At 36.9% G+C, this 20,448-nt stretch overlaps 1 protein-coding gene across 4 annotated transcripts in view; it reads right to left on the reverse strand.

Annotated features, from left to right (window-relative positions):
• SLC4A4 (solute carrier family 4 member 4) overlaps positions 1–20,448 on the reverse strand; it is a 367,906-nt gene that overhangs the window by 177,687 nt on the left and 169,771 nt on the right. For all 4 annotated transcript variants that reach the window (XM_081587203.1, XM_081587212.1, XM_081587193.1 and 1 more), the window contains 2 exons: positions 18,776–18,936; positions 9,307–9,486 (listed from right to left, as the gene is read on the reverse strand). In XM_081587203.1, the coding sequence (XP_081443329.1) occupies positions 9,307–9,486; positions 18,776–18,936 (341 nt within the window). The remainder of the gene's footprint in view (positions 1–9,306; positions 9,487–18,775; positions 18,937–20,448) is intronic.

Raw genomic sequence — 20,448 nt, forward strand, 5'->3', positions numbered from 1 at the left:
GTACTTCTACACTTAAGCTACAAAATAAACAACTTAGCTTTGCTACTATCTTACATATTCTCTTTTAAATCACTTTTGCCTGGCTTCGGGCATAAACAAGGTAGAAACTGGTTTATATTATTGTGACTTGATGAGGAAAGATAAAGCCCTAAAGATTTCTGAGTGACTGTTCCCAATATCTAGACTGTAGAAAAAGGTGTTCTGAACAGGATTTTTTTGTAATGATTCATCTTTTCCTTGAGAATCAACTTGTCTAAAACCATCAATCCTAAATCTGTTCAAGTACGGGTGTCCCTACTTGAATCATGCAAATAAACCCCCCCCAAAAAAGCTTCTCTATCAATTTTTTTAACAATCTTATTAAAAAGATAATTAATTTAAATACTGTTAAAATTTTAGGACTCTTTCAGGATTGCAATGTTGTATATATTTCACACCATTATTTAGCCAAGAAATTTAACTCAGGAGTTTAGCATTATTTCACCCATAAACACATGACATGTTGCCTAGAAATCTCCATTTGGAAAGCCAATAAAGATGTCCAACTGTCACCTTTCACATAAATTTCTGCCTAGACATAGAAAGACCTCAGAACTCTTTTAACATCACAGTATTACACAAAGTAAGAGTCCTGGGCTCACTGATGTGTGGGAAATAAACTGTGGTTGAGGAAGCTCATGACCACTGTAGCTGAATTAGAATACTGTTATTAAGTATACTAGGTTCCTCTATTTTTATGTGTTTGGGTAAGTTATTTCACATTGCTAAGGTCTCTTTTACATTTCTTCAGGCTTTTCATCTGCAAGTGGAGGTACGATATACAAACTTTAAAAACGTCCTAGAGAGCAATACCTGGTGTATAATAGGTGCTCAGTTAATGGGAGGTAATATTGTTGCTGCTATTACTATCACTGATGGAACAATGTTTCCTCTATTCAACATCCTGAAAGGTGTTGGAAAACATGGAAGGCAGCAACCTTGGCCTCATTTGATGCAGCTTTAATTTCAAAATGTCATTTTTAAGAAATCAGGTTCACAAACGTGAAAAAAATCTCCTTTTTGTCCTTTGTACTTTTACCGAAAACGGGGTTTGAGGAAAATGAGACATGCTTAGTTATTCTCGGAAGACTTTGGTTTTCTTCTCCCTTTTTTCTTTTTTGAGACATGGTAAAGAGTACACAGTGCTCACATCTCACAGCTCCATTTTGCCTTCCCTCATTCCTCACGTTTCCCTGTCCTTCCCCTTCCTCTCCTCTCTATTTCTCTCTCATAGGAACCGGGGCAGAGAGCAGGATCTACAACTACTCCCCTGTCTGCTCTTAGAGTAACCTGAGGCTAAGGAGAATGAGATTTCACAAGGGCATCTCCATCAAGATCTGAAGCCTCAGAAGAAGATTTACTCCTGGTTTGGCAGTAGAAAATCAGTTAAGGACTCCTTTTCAGAGAAAGAAAGTGATGAAGAAGAAATATTCCTATGTGGTAAGATAAGCCAATGACAATTATTCCATTCCTTTACTCCATTACAGACCCTGGTTTTGTATAATAGACTGGCAGTTAGTAAAAATTTTAAATATGTTTATTTCAACACCCTGATATATATGTGTGTGTGTGTGTGTGTATAAACTTTACTAATGTGTGTGTTAAGTCGCTTCAGTCGTGGCCAACTCTTTGCAACCCTACGGACTGTAGCCCACAGATGGGGCTCCTCGATCCATAGGATTCTCCAGGCAAGAATACTGGAGTGGGTTGCCATGCCCTTCTCCAATATTATTTACTGATAGCTAAGAACTATCATTGCTCAGACATATTAATCCATCTTCATACTCCTAAGTTAAAAATATTATAAAGCCCATGAGTGGCATCTCCTTATGTATTATTTGGCATCTGTAAGGTTGATAATGAAAGTAGCACTGTTTTAAAAACAGAACTCTAAGAATGCTTTCACATATGGAGTAGTAGGGGAAAAAAACTAAAAGATGCAGAAGTCAAAAGAATACAAAATAATGGTGGGGAACTGAAGCTCTGTCTTCAGTTTTAAATCTGAAAGGCACTACATTTTCCCCTTAAAACCTTTCTGAATAATAGTTTTCCTTACAATGGTATTTCACATTATGATTACTAAATATTTCTCACAAAGACATCTCATTTACTCCTGGTTGTATATGTAGAATGAGACATTACTATCCTATTGTACAGGTATAAAAACTGAGGCTTAAGACTATGATAATGTAAACTGCTCAAACTCATGCTGATACTAAGTATTTCTCCTGGATTAGAATGAAGCCTTTGGAAAAGATGGTGTGTCTTCAAGGAGATTATCAAGTAGGCCTTCAATATCAAAACCTAAACACTTACTTGTGTTATATCTCTTAAGCCTGACTCTTCATTGCCATAAAGAGCAGACTAGACTAGCAAATACTCAGAGAATATGACTCTTGGAGAAAAATGTGTTGTTTATTTATTTAACAATCTGAGCATTATAAAGCTGGATGATCAGTCACCTGCCCAGGAAAAGAAAAGAAAATAAGAACAGTGTCTGATAGATGGTTTAGAAATACTGTTATTTCATCAGTTATTAAAGATTACATTTATTGAGGCATTTTTCTAGTAATTTTCCATGGATGGGTTCATTTAATCTAAGGCTGAGAAGAGCTTGGTCATTCATTGAATTCTGGCCAGGACATTCATCTGTGCTGTGCAAATGAACAGAGAATTAGAGTTCTGAACAAAACAGATGGATGTGTGCTGCTGGTTTTGGAAAGAGCTGATTATACACAGAAAAGCACCTGGGAAGCTGACTCTCCTCTGAAGGTGATGGAGGCCTGTGAGCTGACCTATCTTAGAACTGGAGAACCACGATGACTGCTTCTGGGACAGAACCTTTGAGGAAAATCAGGGAAATATCTGCCTTCCCCACTGATTCAGGGATCAGGTCTGAATTCAAGGGTATGGAGGGGAGAGGGGAACTGCAGAGTAGAATAGCCCAGAGAGAGACTACTGGGATAAGCTGGAATCCAAAACCCAGATAAAACCTAAGAATGTCTACAAGGAGTGAGAAAGCTGCCAAACCTGGCAGTGGTCCCAGCCAGATCCACCACGTGCCAGCATCTAGGCAGCTTGACCTAATACCCAAACCAATTAGCTGGAATATGCCTAACCTCCAATGGGGTGCAAAGCAGTGAAAGCCTAGCTAATTCCACTTCCATTTCAATGGGGCCAAGAATCAACAGAAAAAAACACTGATTTCTTTTCATTGTTTGTTCTCTTTTGCTAACCACTATTTATATTTCTGTAGGTAATAGCAAGAGACTATACTTTTTCCCTGGTGACTCAGACGGTAAAGAATTCACGTGCAATGCGGAAGACCTGGGTTCGACCCCTGGGTTGGGAAGATCCCCTGGAGAAGGAAACGGCTACTCACTCCAGTAATCTGGCCTGGAGAATTCCATGGACAGTGGAGCAAGGTAGGCTATAGTCCTTGGGGTCACAAAGGGTTGGACACAACTTAGCAACTTTCACTTTTCACACTTTTTAAGGGGCTTCCCGGATGGCACTAGCAATAAAGAACCTGCCTGCCAGTACAGGAGACATAAGAGAGATAGGTTCAATCCCTGGGTCGGGAAGATCCCCTGGAGGAGGGCATGGCAACCCACTCCAGGATTCATGCCTGGAAAATTGTTGTGTTCTAATGTTAGAAACTGCAGTGCAGGAAAGAGCTAGGAATCGGCATACTGCCTGGAAGTTAACAATGAAAAGAGGAATTTGCAGAGAAAGTAAGGGGTAGGAGCAAGTGGTATTGCATTTCTCATAACTGATAGAAAAAAAGAAGGTAAATTGAGATAAAATTCAGAGATGCCATCAGGAGCAGGCCCTGGGTCCCTGTAACTACAGAAGAGGCCACAGTGCACCAGAAGCAGCCTGATGAGGTCTAGAAGCAGTTGCTCTGACATGGAGCTGCCAGCTTTTCCAAATCCTCATCTACCTGCTGGAGAAGCTTTAAGTCTTAGATTCTCAGTGTGGTTTAGGGTTTCCCTGACAGCCAACAAAAAGGAAAATCAATGACGGTGACAGACTATTCTGCAAGAGGGCGGTGATGAGAAAGAGCTTCCTCCTCTCCCACTGCTAGTGAAATGGTATCACTTACTGAAGGGCAGCGGAAATAAATCAGCAATATATCCATGAGATTCTTCCCAAATGGTAAGTTACAGAGCAAATATCACTCCAGAAAATACCCTCACTCAATATGAGATTTTTCTTCCTTAACTGTGCTTATAATTTAATATTATTTGTTGAGCAATGGTACTATGGTACCACTGTATATAGTACCAGTGATGGTACTAGGTACAGTTACCATTCAAAACATTTTACATGCATTATCTCATTTAATTTTCATTTTTTTCTGTTTTATAGACATAGAAGCTGAGTACTAAATTACCTTTCCAATTTTTCACTTAAAAAAATAATGAAAATTGGGGTCATAAAAGTGGATTGGGCAATATGAAATTCATAGTCTAGGTCTAGTTGGATAACCAAAGTCACTTCTCAGTAAAGGGCATCTCTCAGACTATAGAGGGCAAGGATTTTTATGAGAGTAGGGAATAGAAATAAAACCAGGAAAACACCAGGGACAAATTCATGATGGCACTGCCCAAATTTCCATAAAGGCAGTGAAAGCTGAATACTCAAATTAAGGTTCTTGGTCTTAAAGTTGGGTCTTATCCATCTTTTGTAAGACTAGACAGTACATATCAAAAGTATCCATTTAAGTGGTAAATGACATTTTAAAAAATCATATAATCCTATAAAACATAGCTCTTTAAAACAGAGTTATCAGGTAGCCTTGTCAGAAACATCTTACTAAATATTTTTGAAAGAATACCAATTAGGCCTAAACTTTTACTTTCTAATAAAATGCAAACTAAATATATCTTATTTGACTTTTAAACACCATTAAGGAACATTCTTGGGCTTCAATGTTATTCTTTCATAGTAAACTAAAATAATACAGAATTATTACCTAAGTATCTCTGACCAAGTTATTAAATAGAACCATATGAAACTGTTGGTAGTCAACAATATTTTACCCACAAAAATGGCAACTGCATATGGTTCAGCCTAAAATAATAGTGAGAAAGAAAAAGAGAATAAGTAAAGGCAAATCTACACCAGAGGAAATGAAAACCTCATTAATTTTCTTCCCATGACACTAACTCAATAGAAATGCCTCCATTAATATATTGATCTTGCCTCAATATGTAAAATATGGCACTTGCCTCAAATTTCATACCTGGCAGATATATCCACCAGAATTCACAGATGTCTTGGATAAGTGGAAATTCCACGATAATTAAGATGTTGTAGACCTGATTCTTCCCCAATTTATTACAAATAAAAATGTTTTCCATTTCCTTTTAAAATCATTAAATCATCTTGAATCCAAAGCCACATCACGATCCTAAAAACTTTAGCCATGGATAGGCAGTGGTGGGCTGGTAAGTGGGTATTTTGGTAAATGTTTGAGAACTAGCTCTCTGATGAGAAAATGTGTGTGTGTGTGTGTGTGTGTGTGTGTGTGTGTGTGTGTGTGAGTGGTAAATTTTACTGATTTAAAGATGTATAGCACACGTGTGTGTGTGTGTGTGTGTGTGTGTGCAAGCGCAAATGGCTGTGAGTGGTAAATCTTACTGATTTAAAGATGTATAGCACACATACAAGTAATAAATATACAATACTCTATTGTAAACTGCATACAGCCAGTTGATTCTCATACAATGCTTTCGTTGATTTTTACCAAACTCTTTTATTTAGTAGCTGATTTATGGTTGCAACTGGCAAACAAGCATAGGCCCAACACCCATGTTGAACATCCATTATCATATATGCTATCGAGTAAGACAAAAGTGAAGCAATGAAAATGTATTGACTCAATCGTCAATGATGTGGGTGATTCCTTCATTAAACTGAATAATAGTTTTTCAATACTGAAAGAGTATTTCCTCAATTCCTTGTACAATTCATGTTCTAACAGTTGTTATGGACTGAATGCTTGCATTCTCCCAAAATTCATATGCTGAAATCCTAACCTTCGATGTAAAGGGTGCTAATTCCATTTATGAAGACTCTGCCACAAATGTCCCTTCTCCTAATACCATTACATTGGGGGTTAGGATTTCAGCATATAAATTTTGGCTTCCAAAAGAGCATCCTTACAAAAAGAAACATGAGAAAGATGATCAATTTCTCTCCACCACCCGAAGACAGAATGAGAAGGTGACCATCTACAAGCCAAAGTGGACCCTCATCAAGAACTGCATTTGTGACTTCTTGATCTTAGATTTCCCAGCTTCCAGAACTGTAAGAAATAAATGCTTGTTCTTTAAGTATTTATAGCAATCTTTGGTAACATATTATAGGAGCTCAAGCTAAGATATCGACTATAGATACTACATAGGTAACCTTCACCTGCATTATTAGCATCTTCTCTAACTCTTTTTAAAGTTGTAAATAACTGACAGAACAATATATCAAGTCCAGATTTGTAGTATTTGCTGATGTCTATGGTGTTTATACCACCATCAGGACTAACTGCAAGCTTCCAGTATAAAGTCCCTGAATGTGGATTTGGGAAGAGGTAACAGTAACACACTATTTTATAGCGCAGCCTGTAGTAAAATAAGTAGGAGATAATGCATTTTGAGTATTTGTTAACATTGTTTTTAATATTAATATCTAATTGTATGTTTACATAATCTAATTTTTAATAGTAGCTGTGTTTAACAAACAGTCCTCAAAATTCCTGATAACAACTAGCCCTTGCAAGTATATAAGAGGTGGCACATGACTAGGGAATAAAAAAATTTCCAATTCTAGAGTAACTGCAAAGATTTCAGCCATTAACTGCACTGGTACTATTATAACTAAAGCTGGCAGCATTCTGAGTCTATTCTCTAGTCTGTGATAAAAAACCAAGGTGACAAGTTTATCTGTATTTTTACATGGGGTTGTTAGAATCTATTGCAACTACAATAGATAAAAGATTCTGATTTATTAAAGTAGTAGAAACTGTTCTATACTTTTTTTATTTTAGAATTTTATCCTAAGAACATTTCATAGTTGTTAAAGATATTAAGCATTTAAAGCCTAACATATAAAGATAACTATATGTATAAACTTGCAAGTTAAGAACAAGTGCCTCTAGAAAATCAAAAATTTGCCATCTGATAATTTATAATAAAGTATTTTGGAATCACCTGAAAGTCATTCTTATAGCATCTCTCAAGGCAAAACTTGCCTCTAGATATTTAAAAGGCCAAAACAACATGTTTTAAAGGCCTAGTCATATTCCATGCTTTAGGGTGTTAGCTGATCAGCTGACGAGTCAAAGAAAAAGAATCACCCGCACTTCCTGCTTGCTTTCTGCCCAACATCTGTGGAATTTCACATGTGAGAAGCTGAGAGATGAAGGCAATTTCAACTTTTCTCTGAAGTACAAAGATCTACTGATAGGATAAAAGATTGAATGATGAGCAATATCAACTCATTAATTGTATTTCACATCCAAATACTCTCCCCTGAAGCACAAGATACTGCCACAAAGACCCAACTATTCCCAATTTTTACTCTACCTACACGTCCTGGAAAATTAAGCTCATACCACACTGGTGAAGGCACCCTTGCTCTGCCATACTCATTCCTCTTCTCATTGCAAATATAGCAACATTTGAAAACAATGCTTGCTTCTTTATACTACCACTGGCTTTGTGATAAAAAATAAATCTCCGAATCATAAAATTTCATTTTATGTGAGACACAGGTTAACAAATAAGATACTAAAAAACAGACCTGTACTTTAAATGTCATAATTTTTAAAATATGATTTGTTCTTAAAATTATTTGTGACATCAGTTTCAACAAACTGTTTATCACATAACATTTCCAGCCATTAAACTATTAAAAATGCAATTTAAAATATAAGTAAAATGGGAGATGCAGAGAAATCAAAACATTTCCTGTCAGTAGCAATATTCCAGATAGGGTAGAACCATCAAATTGTCATAGGAATGTTCTAGATTAGATTCTTCCTTTTGTGAATGCTCTTTTATAAAGAGCATTCTTATTTTAATTATTTATAACCTGCTGTGCTTCAAAAAGAGAAATACAGCAGCAATTACATAAATATAAAAGTCACTAAACAGAATTAAACTTTTCATCTGATTCTGCTTACTTACTAAACACTCATTTTAAAAAACTATGTGGAATGATTCCAAAATAGAGCAAAGTTTGCTAATAGTAAGCTCTCTCCCAGAAAGCCATTAATTTTAATATTAAGTAAGAACTCAATTTATAGAAATAGAGTGAACTGAGATAGAATTCAGTTTATACACTTCACTTAGTCCATCTTTTCTATGACAACATGTTTTATATTATTCTGAAAGTACAGCTGAGAACAGCGAATTAAAAGTTCCCTATCTACTCATTTCTCTTAACACCAAAAGGACTGGGGGTGGGATGGAAGAGGCCTAGTTTGACCAGTCCAATGCTTAGCAAGTCTTTACACCTTAATTTTCCATACCTCATGAGAATAACTTCTCCCTTCTCAGCCTACACCCAATTATGAAATTTATTCAAAACGAAGACAATGATACAGAAGACAGACACTTTGCAAGAAATTCTGGTAAATGTAAAAGAGTATAAGTAAAACATAGTGCCTTTCCTATTGCTACATAATGGGGCTAATATCCTACCTTGAGTAATTATTCTCACATCTATCACATAGCAAAAGAGCAGATTGGTTTTTTAAGCAGTAAAAATAATACTGAACCTTATTTTGATGAATGACCATTTATAGGCTGGACACTATTGCATATATCAAGCAAACACTTCACAATAAGAGATTTCGGAGTACCTATCAAAGCTTAGTCTGTCCTCCTAATTCTGACAAACCACCACGTCAAGAGCATATTCCTTGATGTACTCAATAATATAAGTCGTGCTGATTCATTGGAAACATTCAGTTGTTTCGTCACTGCATTATTAGCAAACCCTCTCAGTCGATCAGAATAGAGGTGTATGGAGCGACCACAGTGTCTTGGCATTTGCAGCCTACAGTAATTGCTGAAATCTTTCCAACAGGACTGCAAATCTGCCCAGTTGGTTAAAACATGTCATTATGAAATGGCTGTGGCATATGAGTTGAGAAAAGAAGAAATAAGAAGAGAGATTTAAAAAAAAAAAAGGTGACAAGAGGTGGAGTAAAGTGAGTAAGGCAGGTAAGAAAGAGCAGCAGCCAGGCGGCCCCTGCATTACCATTATCAGGGTTGGTAAACATCCTACTTGCACTGGAGACGGTCTTCCCAATGTCAGCCAGGGATCGAAGGTTGGATTTCTTGGTTTGATGCCGGTGCTTCCGGAGCAAAGTATAGGTCACCTTATCCTTAAGGTCAGGTTTCAATAGGCCTGTCTCAATCTGATGGTCAACAATCATCTCTGAAATAAAAACAAGGCAAAACCAAAAACAAAGCTCAGTCACAAGACCACGAAGTTAAATTTTTTTAACTTATATTTTTAATAAGTTATTTTTTAACTAAATCTTTAACTCTAATTTTATGGATGTTATCCTCAAATTTAATATCAATACATTATTTTTCAATTTCCAACTTCCCACTTTCTGTGAAGGTAAAGATACAGGGTATAGTGCTATTGGCATTAAAGAGAGTTAGAAATATTCCAGTATTAATTACATCTTGGAGAGGAAGAACTGTCTTGTAAATTTTATTCAATCCTGGTTGAGAGTGAATTCATATTAATAACATTCTTCTATGAGTAACACAATAAATAATTTATGCTTTCCAATTGTTTTGTTTAAAAGATTAGAAAATTTCATGTACTCTTTCATAGGAAGTGTGCCAGAAATATAGAAAAAATCTTGAAGAGAATATATAAAATTTAGCATCATGTCATTATTGATTTTCTTAATCTATTCTCCCAAATCTTTCTGTAATTTCTTTATAATGGGACAAAGTAAAAAAATAATACCTTTGCCCATATCAGGTTATTTGAACACTAATTAATCCAGTGAAAGACAGGTTAAAGTACAAAATTATACCTTAGTCTTTTCTAAGAAGGGAGGTTTATTCTTCTTGTTTAGATCCAACTAAAGCCTTTACCACATATTGTATTATTCATTTTAAAGTATAACCTGACCAGAATTTTCCAGAAGGTTTAATATCTTAGTTTTTCTACAAAAAAAAAAACCCAAAATTTATATTAGCTTTAAACCATCTTCTCAGACTACAAAAATAAACTCAAATGGGTTAAAGATGTAAATGTAAGACCTGAAACCATAAAACTCATGGAAAAAACATAGGCAGTATACTCTCTGACATCAGTCTCAGTAATATTTTTTTTAGATCTGTCTCCTCAGGCAAAGGCAACAAAAGCAAAAATAAACAAATGGAACTACATCAAAATAAAAAGCTTTTGCACAGCAAAAGAAATCATCCACAAAACAAAAAGACGACCTACCGAATGGGAAAAGATATTTGAAAATAATATATTTAATAGGGGTTAACATCTAAAGTACTAAAGAACTCACATATCTCAATATCAAAAAAAACAAAGCAAAAAGTTTAATTTTTAAGTGGGCAGAAGATCGGAATAGACATTTTTCCATGAAGACATATAGATGTCCAACAGACACCTGAAAAGGTGTTCAACATCACTAATCATCAGGGACATGCAAATAAAAACCACAAAGAGATATCACACCTATCAGAATGTTACTATCAAAAAGACAACAAATTAGCAAGCGTTAGTGAGGATGTGGCAAAAAGGGAACCCTGGTATACTGTTGGTGGGAATGTAAATTGGTGCAGCCACTATAGAAAACGGTATGGAGGTTCCTCAAAAGATTAAGAACAGAACAATCACACAGCCCAGCAATTCCATTTCTAGATTCTTGGACAAAGAAAACAAAACACTAATTCAAAAAGATATATGCACCCCTATATTCACTGTAGCATTATTTACAATAGCCAAGGTATGAAAGCAACCTAAGTTTGCACTGACAGATGAATGGACAAAGAAAATGTGATATATAACTTATACACACACACACACACACACACACACACACACACACACACACACATAATGAAGTATTACTGCTACTGCTAAGTTGCTTCAGTCGTGTCCGACTCTGTGCAACCCTGTAGACGGCATTGAACTTCCATTGGTTCTCTTTGATCAATGCTGCTAAGTTGCTTCAGTTGTGTCCGACTCTGTGAGACCCCATAGACGGCAGCCCACCAGGCTCCGCCGTCCCTGGGATTCTCCAGGCAAGAATACTGGAGTGGGTTGCCATTTCCTTCTCCAGTGCATGAAAGGGAAAAGTGAAAGTGAAGTCGCTCAGTTGTGTCCGACTCTTAGTGACCCCATGGACTGTAGCCTACCAGGCTCCTCCATCCATGGGATTTTCCAGGCAAGAGTACTGAAGTGGGGTGCCGTTGCCTTCTCCGTAATGAAGTATTACTTAGCCATAAAAAAGGACTGAAATCTTGCCTTTTGTAACAATATGGATGGATCTAAAGGGTATTACACTAGGTGAAATAAGTCAGACAGAAACACAAATATCAAATGATGTCATTTATGGAATCTACAAAATAGATTTCACTTGTGGAATCTACAAAACAAAATGAACAAACAAAACAGAACCTGACCGAAAGACAGAGAAAATAGTGATTGCCAGAATGGGGGAGAGAATGAAAGGGTAGGTGATGTATATGAAAGGGATTAAGAGGTATAAAATTTTTGTTCTAAAATAAATAAACCACGTAATGTCATGATAGCACAGGGAATACCATCAATAATAATATGGTAATAACTCTGTATGTGACAGTTACTAGACTTTTCGTGATTGTCAATCCATAAAGTATATAAATGCCAACTCATAATGTTGTACACCTGAAAGCAATATAATATTGTATGTCAACTATGCTTCAATAAAAAATAATAAAATAATCTTAGAAAAATCTTTCCCCCAAATTTCTATTCGCTCTTTTATTTTCCAGAATGGTTCTAACTAGAAAGGATGAATGTGCTTCACAGAAATTGCTCCATGGGTGTGTCTGCTGAAGGACATGTTTTACTCTAACAGAAAACAAGAAGTCCTCTTTCCCATAAATCAACACGTCAGCAGCAGGACATAAAGGTAGGCTGGTGGCATCCTCCTACAACGTCACACCACAGGCTGATACCCCTTTGTCCAAAATGGGGCACAGGAGAAACTATCACAGAATCTGTGTGAGATAGGCAATGGTGGAACAACACCTCACTGTCTGCGGCTAGGGCTTGTGTTCCCAGCAAAGAACCAGAACAACGGGTCCCGGGCCCACCTGTTCAGACATATGGCTGCATCGAGCACACGTCAATTATTTTCCTCTTTCACAAACTTCTCTGTATACAAAAGTGGAGGAGAGAACAAAAGCTCTTCTTTTCCAAAAGTCTGACAAGAAAATTAATGGGTACTGATAGGATAACAGCATCTCCCAAACACTGCCATCTCTTTGCAAGAAGTTACAGATGTTCAAGGGGCTTTGCTTGAGTATGACGGTACCTCTCATAAGTCCATCTTTTTAACAAGCACTCACAGAACTGGTCTCACCGTGAGAGCTGACAGTTCACACAGTGCATGGTCAACTGCCTGGGAGCCAAGGAGAGGCTGAATCCAGGCTTTCCATCACATGCCTTACACAGATGCTGTCAATGTCACATATCACTGGACCATTTTGTAGACAGCCTGGGAAAGGCAGGAAGAGTTTCTACCATAGGAATGTTTTGGTTTGAGAGTGGCCTTTAGCTCTGAGTATTTTTAACTACACAACCCTTACTCAGGAAATCTCTCAGAACAGATCCTGTAATTATAATTAACCCTCTGTTCCATATAAAATAATTAAGTGCTACTGAACATAAACCTCTCTCCTTTCCCTTGAAGTCTTAATCAAAGTGGAAAGTCCACTTTACAGAAGAACCATAAAAATAAACATATAGCCCTGGCATATCTACTGCAAGCATATCAAACTCCTACTCTAATTTCAGGGTTGTGGATTAAAGTGTTTCTTATCTACCCTTTCTTGGCAGGGCCTCCCTCTATTCTTGCCGTCCCCTGTAATCTCAAACTAATCCATATATAATGCACAACCAGCCCTCTGTTACTAATGTCTGGAAATCACCAGTTAGAACACGTTAAAACATCTGTGCAGCTTATGCCCTTTATTAAGTTTCCATAAAAATGGCCCACATTACAGGGGTCTCTTAAGCATAAACTACAAATCCTTTCAAGGAAAGTAGAGGCAGTTAACATTTCACAGCTACACTGAAATTAAGCCTTCAATATTCAAAATCCCACAAACACTACCAATAGGGAGAGAAAGCGCCTGCTCAAAATGCTCCCAGAGGTGAAAGGAAATTCAAAAAGCATCAGGTTCAAACTCTTAAACAGATGAGAAAAAGCACAAGAGAGGAGACACTCACAGACACAGCCTTAGTAGGTCAACGCCCCCCGCCCCCCACTCCAAATTAAACCAAGTTTTCTGATTCACAGTTTAGATCTTTTTCAATTATCACACAATACTTTTCTTTCTTTTAAAAGGAAACTCTAGACCAAAGGAAAAAAAAATTGAAGAGAAAGATGGTCATGCATCCCCCAAAAAAGATTAAAGGTAACATTCTTTTAAAAACACACAAAGGCCCAAGAAATAAAAAGTTTCAAGTCTAACAGACAATTCAGATTTATACAAATGTAACCCATTTTATGTTCATCTATCCAGTTGGCAAAATTAAAAAGACCAGTCTCCAGTGACATGAATATTTTATGTAATAGACAGTGTCAATGATGACAGTAACAACCAGGACAAGCTTTCTTGAAGGCTACTTGGCCAATACAAAACAAAACCCTTTACAATGTTCAAACCCTTTGAATATTTCACCATTAGAGACCTATAATCAGGAAATAAGCAATTTCACAAAAGAATAACAAAAATGTTCATTTCTTGTCTTTATGAGAAAAACTTGATGGCACCTTAAAAGCCCAATTATAGATTATTATTTTGCAGCCATTAAAATGATATTTATATTTATGTTTAATAACATGGAAGTATTTATACTATATTTTTCAGTTAGGAAGGGCAGAGTAGAGGGTTATAGTATGATTCTAGCTCTAAAATAAATTTCATCTGTGTAAACAGAGATGTACCCAAAAACTGCTGAGAAAATATCTCTAAGATAAGATTAGTGGTATTTTGATTTTCATGTGTTACATTTTTATACATTACTAAAAATGAACATATTTTACTTTTTTGATGAAAAATAAATATATTATCATTTTGAAAATATAAAAGGTGTTAAAAGCAAGAAACAACATGACTAATATATCTGTCAACACGCACAGCTCAGGAATGCCTTTAAATATAAAAATTAGAGCTCCAAAAATAGAACTACATTTTCCTAATCCATTTCCCATCATAATACCTGAAATGGCTTATAAATTTTTTTTAACTTAGGAGGGCAGGAAAATTCCCCTGTACTTGCCTTCATATGTGAATGATGTTCTTTAAGTGTAAAATTATAATGATTGCAATAATGAAGCTATCAAAATAACCTATACAATGACATTTTATCCCTTAAATAAGACAAATTTTCTATCAGCATTTAGAAGGGGATCTTAATGAAGAAAACCAGGCCTTGGGAAGAATCAGAATGAGGCTGAATTTTGTACACAAGTGTGAGAAGTGACGCAGCTTCAGCCACAGCTTGTGGCCTCACAGTGTGGTGACTTTGCACCTACAAAGGGAGGGTGCCCCTTGGAGGCAACTGAGAAGGAGCAGCAGGTGGACTGCAAAAAAGGATTAAAATCATGCTATTGTTTGTTTCATATAATCACAGTTGCCACGATTTCTTTTTCTTCTCTTTTGTGGAAATAAAAGTGGGGTGAAGAGGAGTTGCATCTTAAGACTTAGACGCACATAAATCTCAACTCTGAATACCAGCACCATTCAGGAGACAATAAATCCACTGCATCCTTTGCTGGAAAAAGATTTTTTAACAATCAAATAATGGCAGTAACTCAACGTACCTCACCAATTTTTATCACTTGAAATCATGGCAATTTTTTTCTTTCATGTTGTTTAATCTGCTGTAAAGCTTTGATTCTTTCGAAGATCTTTAAGTATTTCTTTCAGTCACTGACACTCTCTCAAACAGGCTTTTTTCTCTACTCCTCCAAATCTGGTCCATTTTTTTCTTTCTCTATTTTCCTTGTAAAGTATGTTATTTGCCTCTGAATTGTTTTTCTGTGTTATCAGCTCCAGAATGACAGCGCTGTCTCTCTGCCCACTTGCCTCAGGGGTGGCACAGCAAACATAATACTAAGTGATGACACCTCAAAGTGACCTAGTGGTGTCCAATTTTAAAACTGAATGACAGTATTAAAGCAAACATGTGGAGGTTAGAGAAAAAAAGCCACAAATAATAAATAAAAAGTAATGAAAAATTAAAGTGAGAATGTAAACTGCTTGATGAACCTTTCTTGGTGGTGATTTAGTGGCTACGTTGTGTCCAACTCTTAGACCCATGGTCTATAGCCCGCCAGGCTCCTCTGTCCATGGTATTTCCTAGGCAAGAATACTGGAATGGTTTGCAATTTCCTTCTTCAGGGTATCTTCCCAATTCAAGGATCAAACCCGGGGTTTCCTGCACTGCAGGCAAATTCTTTACCGACCATGCTCCCTAAATGTAGTAAATACCAGAAACTTTCTCTTTGGCTATTGGTTAATGAGGCTCCAGTATCATGTGAGACTTGGTCTTCTACCACATGGAAAGGGTCAGCAAATTACTGAAGATCAGAAACTTATCAGAAACCCTGTAAGATGGCTTTTTTCAGGTTCTGAAGATCTCGAAGACAGTTTAATAAAAAAGCGCAAGTATATAATGCAACTTTAACATTCATCATCCTTGTTGATCATCTTTAGGCAGAGCAAAGAAGCTATGAGGTTTTTTCTAGCTCTATCCACTATACCCTTCAGAATCTTTTCTCCTGTTCGTGAAGTCTCTGAGCATCTTTTGACCTGACTCAGTCTATACTCAGGTCTTGCTAGGTAAACTTTATCCTGGAATAGTCATGGAAATAAGAACAATTACACCTGAGATCCTCATTCAATTCTATCAAAAACCCTGAGAGGTCTACCTTTATCCACCTTCCATGGATGAGATACAGAGACTGATAAAGAGTTAAGTAATGAGCCTTGTCCATGGTCATACATGTTACAAGAGGTAGACCCTAATTAATCACTCCCCAACTTTAAATCCATCATTCTCTCTATGACACCACTCTGCATGTCACTGAATGAATACATACCTCTGCCAGAGAGTAGGTATATTTTAATAGAGAACAAACCCCAGGTTCAGTGAAATGAATCTCCAAATAGTGGAATTACAGGAAGTAACCATGGTCTAAGGTAGGACTTATTTATTCAACACAGGAAACCTCAATGACCCTTAAACCACAACATATATTCTCCCCTAGATTGCCGATCCATTGCCCAGTCACAAGTTTAATCCCATTTGGCTCTGCCTTTAGGCATTTCTAAATTCAGACATCTTTGCTCCAGATTAGTTCTTAAAGCCTGAAAATACAGAAATTGTGACTCTCACTCAAAAATTGGATTGCTTTTCATTAACCATGATACATTTTTAAATAACAATCTCACTTGAAGCTTTTAACAAATGGAAATAAGTCAATGAAACAAATAGCCTAGAAAACCACTCCTTTCCTTTGCTTCCCTCTGTCTTTGCAGATCTTCCCTGGATACAATAATCCAACATCTCTTCTCACATATCAAAGGTCCATTTTCAGTCTCACCTGCTTTGTCAACTGTGAAAAATTCTATAGAAAGCAGTATTTCCTACATTATCTTCTCACTTATTTATGTGGACATGGATTTGTAATATATTCCATTTACAAAGTGGTAGATTTGCAAACCTAATTCCAGGGCCCAGAATAGTGTCTGGTACATGGTAGAAGGCCATGTACCACTGCTCAATAAATGCATAAACTAATTCATTCTATTCACATAGCATCTTCACATTAGACTTCCTCCCTTCTCTACTTGCACCATAAGCACTTCAGCTACAAGGCAAGTGTAGAGCTTCCTTGTAAATCTAACAAGCCCTCTGAAGAGGACATAGATATGTATAGATCAGCAAGATATATACCCAATTTGAGAACTAATCTTCTTGTCTAATACACATGCTATAGACTTCCCACTGTCTATAAAGACACAGATGCCACAGACAAGTTTTTGCCTTCTGATATTCAAAGAAATTTTGAGATTACACAAGACTTTTACACTGGTCAGTGGGGCCATGATCCACATCCTCTTCCCACAGTCCCAGAGTAAGCACACTGCAGGCCCCTTTAAAAAGTGCAGTCATCCCTACTGGGGCAGAGGTCACCGAGATATGGAATTTTTCTTGGAATAGCAAGCAGAGCCCCTACACCTCTCCTTAAGAAACCATGATCTTGAGCACATCAATCTGAACGATAAGGCAGCTTAGGCCAGGTTCTTGCTAGAAAATGAAAACAATTACTACTCTCTGGAATGCAGCAATGTGTGCACAAGGTGTTCGACATGATAAGTTAACATTCAGTACTCAACACCCCCAACACTAATTACAAAGATGCCAAAGTTGCCCTGCACCATGAGGCCAGTGCCTTGCCAGGGGTTCTACAAATGATCCTTAGCACCAACGAAACCTAACTCATTCACTAATCAATAAGGTTCCAGGGGCTTCTTGTCCCACCCAATCTTCTCTACATACAGCTAAAGAAGCTTGACTTTCACCTACAAAATCAACCCAACTGAGGGACTAGACATAGACCAGCTTCCTTTTTACAGAGGATTTAAACCCTATTTTACAGATGACAAAACTGAGGCCCAGAGAAGCTCAACACAATGTCTAAGATCAAGAAGTTCTAGAAATCTAGAGTGCAGACTTCCAGTCCACTATAGCAAAGGATACATGGGCAGAGTTCTATTTAAAAACCTCAATCTATGCTAGTATCTGAAGGAATGCAAATCTATACAAGCAAACATGGTACCAATTATAATTTTTAAAATAACATAAAAGTGAAAAGCATAAGAGAGAGGGACTTAGAAATAAAACTGGATGGAAAGATGCCAAAATATTAACAACAGCTATGTTCAGATGGAAGTACAATGGATGATTTTTTAAAATTCTGCTCTCAGTATTTGTCTGTACTTTCCAAATTTTCTGCAATAAACCTTAAGAGAAAGAGGGACTTCCCTGGTGGTCCAGTGGTTTAAGAATCTGCCTTGCAGTGCAGGGGATGCAGGTTGGATTCTTGCTTGGGGAACTAAGATCCTACATGCCAGACGGCAACTAAGCCCACTTGCTACAACTACTAAACCCAGGCACTTCAACTAAAAACCTGCATTCTGCAACTAGAGAGAAGCCTGCGCACCTCCATGAAAGATCCCATGTGCTGCAATGAAGATCACAAGTACTACAACTAAAAGTGATGCAGCCAAAAATAAATAGGCAAATATTTTTAAAATCATAACAAAAATTAAAAGGAGAGAGATTAAATGCTATAAAATATTCAGCTCTGCTTACACTAGAAGTCATCTGCATTGAGAAAGATTTATGGAGAGGCAGATAGAGCAGAAAAAATGCTAAGAACTTAAGACAACATACTTACCCACCAACTGTGGGAGAGAAGAAGCTTCCCTGTCCAGCATGATGGATCCTTTCTCCATACACGTCCTTAGCTCAAATAAGCTGTGAAGGGACAAGGTGGCCACGTGGGGCTTGCTCCATCTCTCTCCACCCTGTTCCACTTTTTCTTCAAACTTAATCCACCTAGAAACATGAGATTCAAGTGAAGAGCAATTAAAAGTGTTCTCATCACCTCTGGAAATAGCAACACCAACCTCTCCAGTTCCACCCCCCACCAGCACTTTCAAACTGTCTCCTTTTGTGGAGTCTTAAAAGCTTATTCTATCATTAACTGAATTATAAATACACCAAACAGACTCACCAGACTGCTCCTCACCCTGATGTTAGAGAGAAAGAAAATAAACCAATGCATCCTTGGTTTTATATCTATCTACATGTAACCATGAAATGTTTAAGAATGATTACTGAGCCAATTTTTTTTTAATAATGTAGGGAAAATATGCATTTCAAATTCTCCAAGTGGGTAGAGCCTACAGTGTGTAAAAAGAATCACTATTGTGAGAATTCTGTTGTAACTTCACAAGTCAAGTTTATACAAGGTGAAATAATCAGTTATGAACCAATATTTATTGTAAATATTTTAAAATATGATGTGCAAAATGGTCAGACAAATATAAAATTCCCCCTTCATGCTTAAAGAGGGCTAGCATGTGTTACTGTAACTTACATTAATAACTCTCTCTCTAGGTTGACACAAGTTCCCCTCTCATCAAGATGCTAATAGAAGATTTTACCCCTCGTGCTTAGCTCCACATGTGTTTAAAAATATACAAGTGCTTAGTAAACAATGCATCTACTCTGATAATAACAGATCTCTTATTAACCCTAGTAATGGAACAAATAACCCTCTTTTATAGTTTCTTCTTTCCAAAATTTATAGACATTTTGATAACTTAGCAATATATAGGGATGAAAAAAGTTTAATGGAAATGAGAGCAAAACACATTTGACAGTCTTTATATCCCACGTATTATATATACTGACTCTTCCTACACTGGTATAGGAAAATATCGTGATTTTGCTATTTATCATGACCAGAAAAAATGTTGCTTTCTATCACTTCAAAACTCTGAAAGATATGGGACAAGATAAAGAGGGGATTAAAAATCCTTTTCCTACACTCTTCACCCAAAAGTTTAATGATTGAAAAATATTTTCCTAGGAAAAGCTAAACACTCATCCAACTCACTGAAGACGAGAACAAAGGGCAGAGATCAGAAGAAGCTCTACATAAGGTGTTATTTATAGACTGCTCACCACCCCCAAGGGGAATAAAAGAACACATTATTAGAATCATGAGTGAAAATAGATCAACAGATCAGCCACAATGTCAAGGAAAATTCAGAATTTTAATCAAGCCCAACACTCGTGTGATTCATGAGTATATTAGCTACATTCTAAATTCCGTCTTTCCTCTCCGACCCAGGAAATTCTCACACTTCACTGCAAACCTTATCCCCAACCTCACCCTCCACCCTAAGACCCTCCTCTTTCCCTCTGTATCCCCAAAAGTGTAAGGAGTGGAGGTTTTCACATGTTTTCCCCTCACACTAAAAAACCAAGACCAATAAAGTTCTAAAACTTCAGAACTGGACCTTGTTTATTCTACAAAAGTGGCTTTGAAACATTCTGAAA

Source organism: Giraffa tippelskirchi, chromosome 1 (genome assembly GCF_054371585.1).
Source record: "Giraffa tippelskirchi isolate mGirTip1 chromosome 1, T2T-mGirTip1v1.2.pri, whole genome shotgun sequence".
In the NCBI taxonomy this organism is placed as follows: Eukaryota; Metazoa; Chordata; class Mammalia; order Artiodactyla; family Giraffidae; genus Giraffa; species Giraffa tippelskirchi.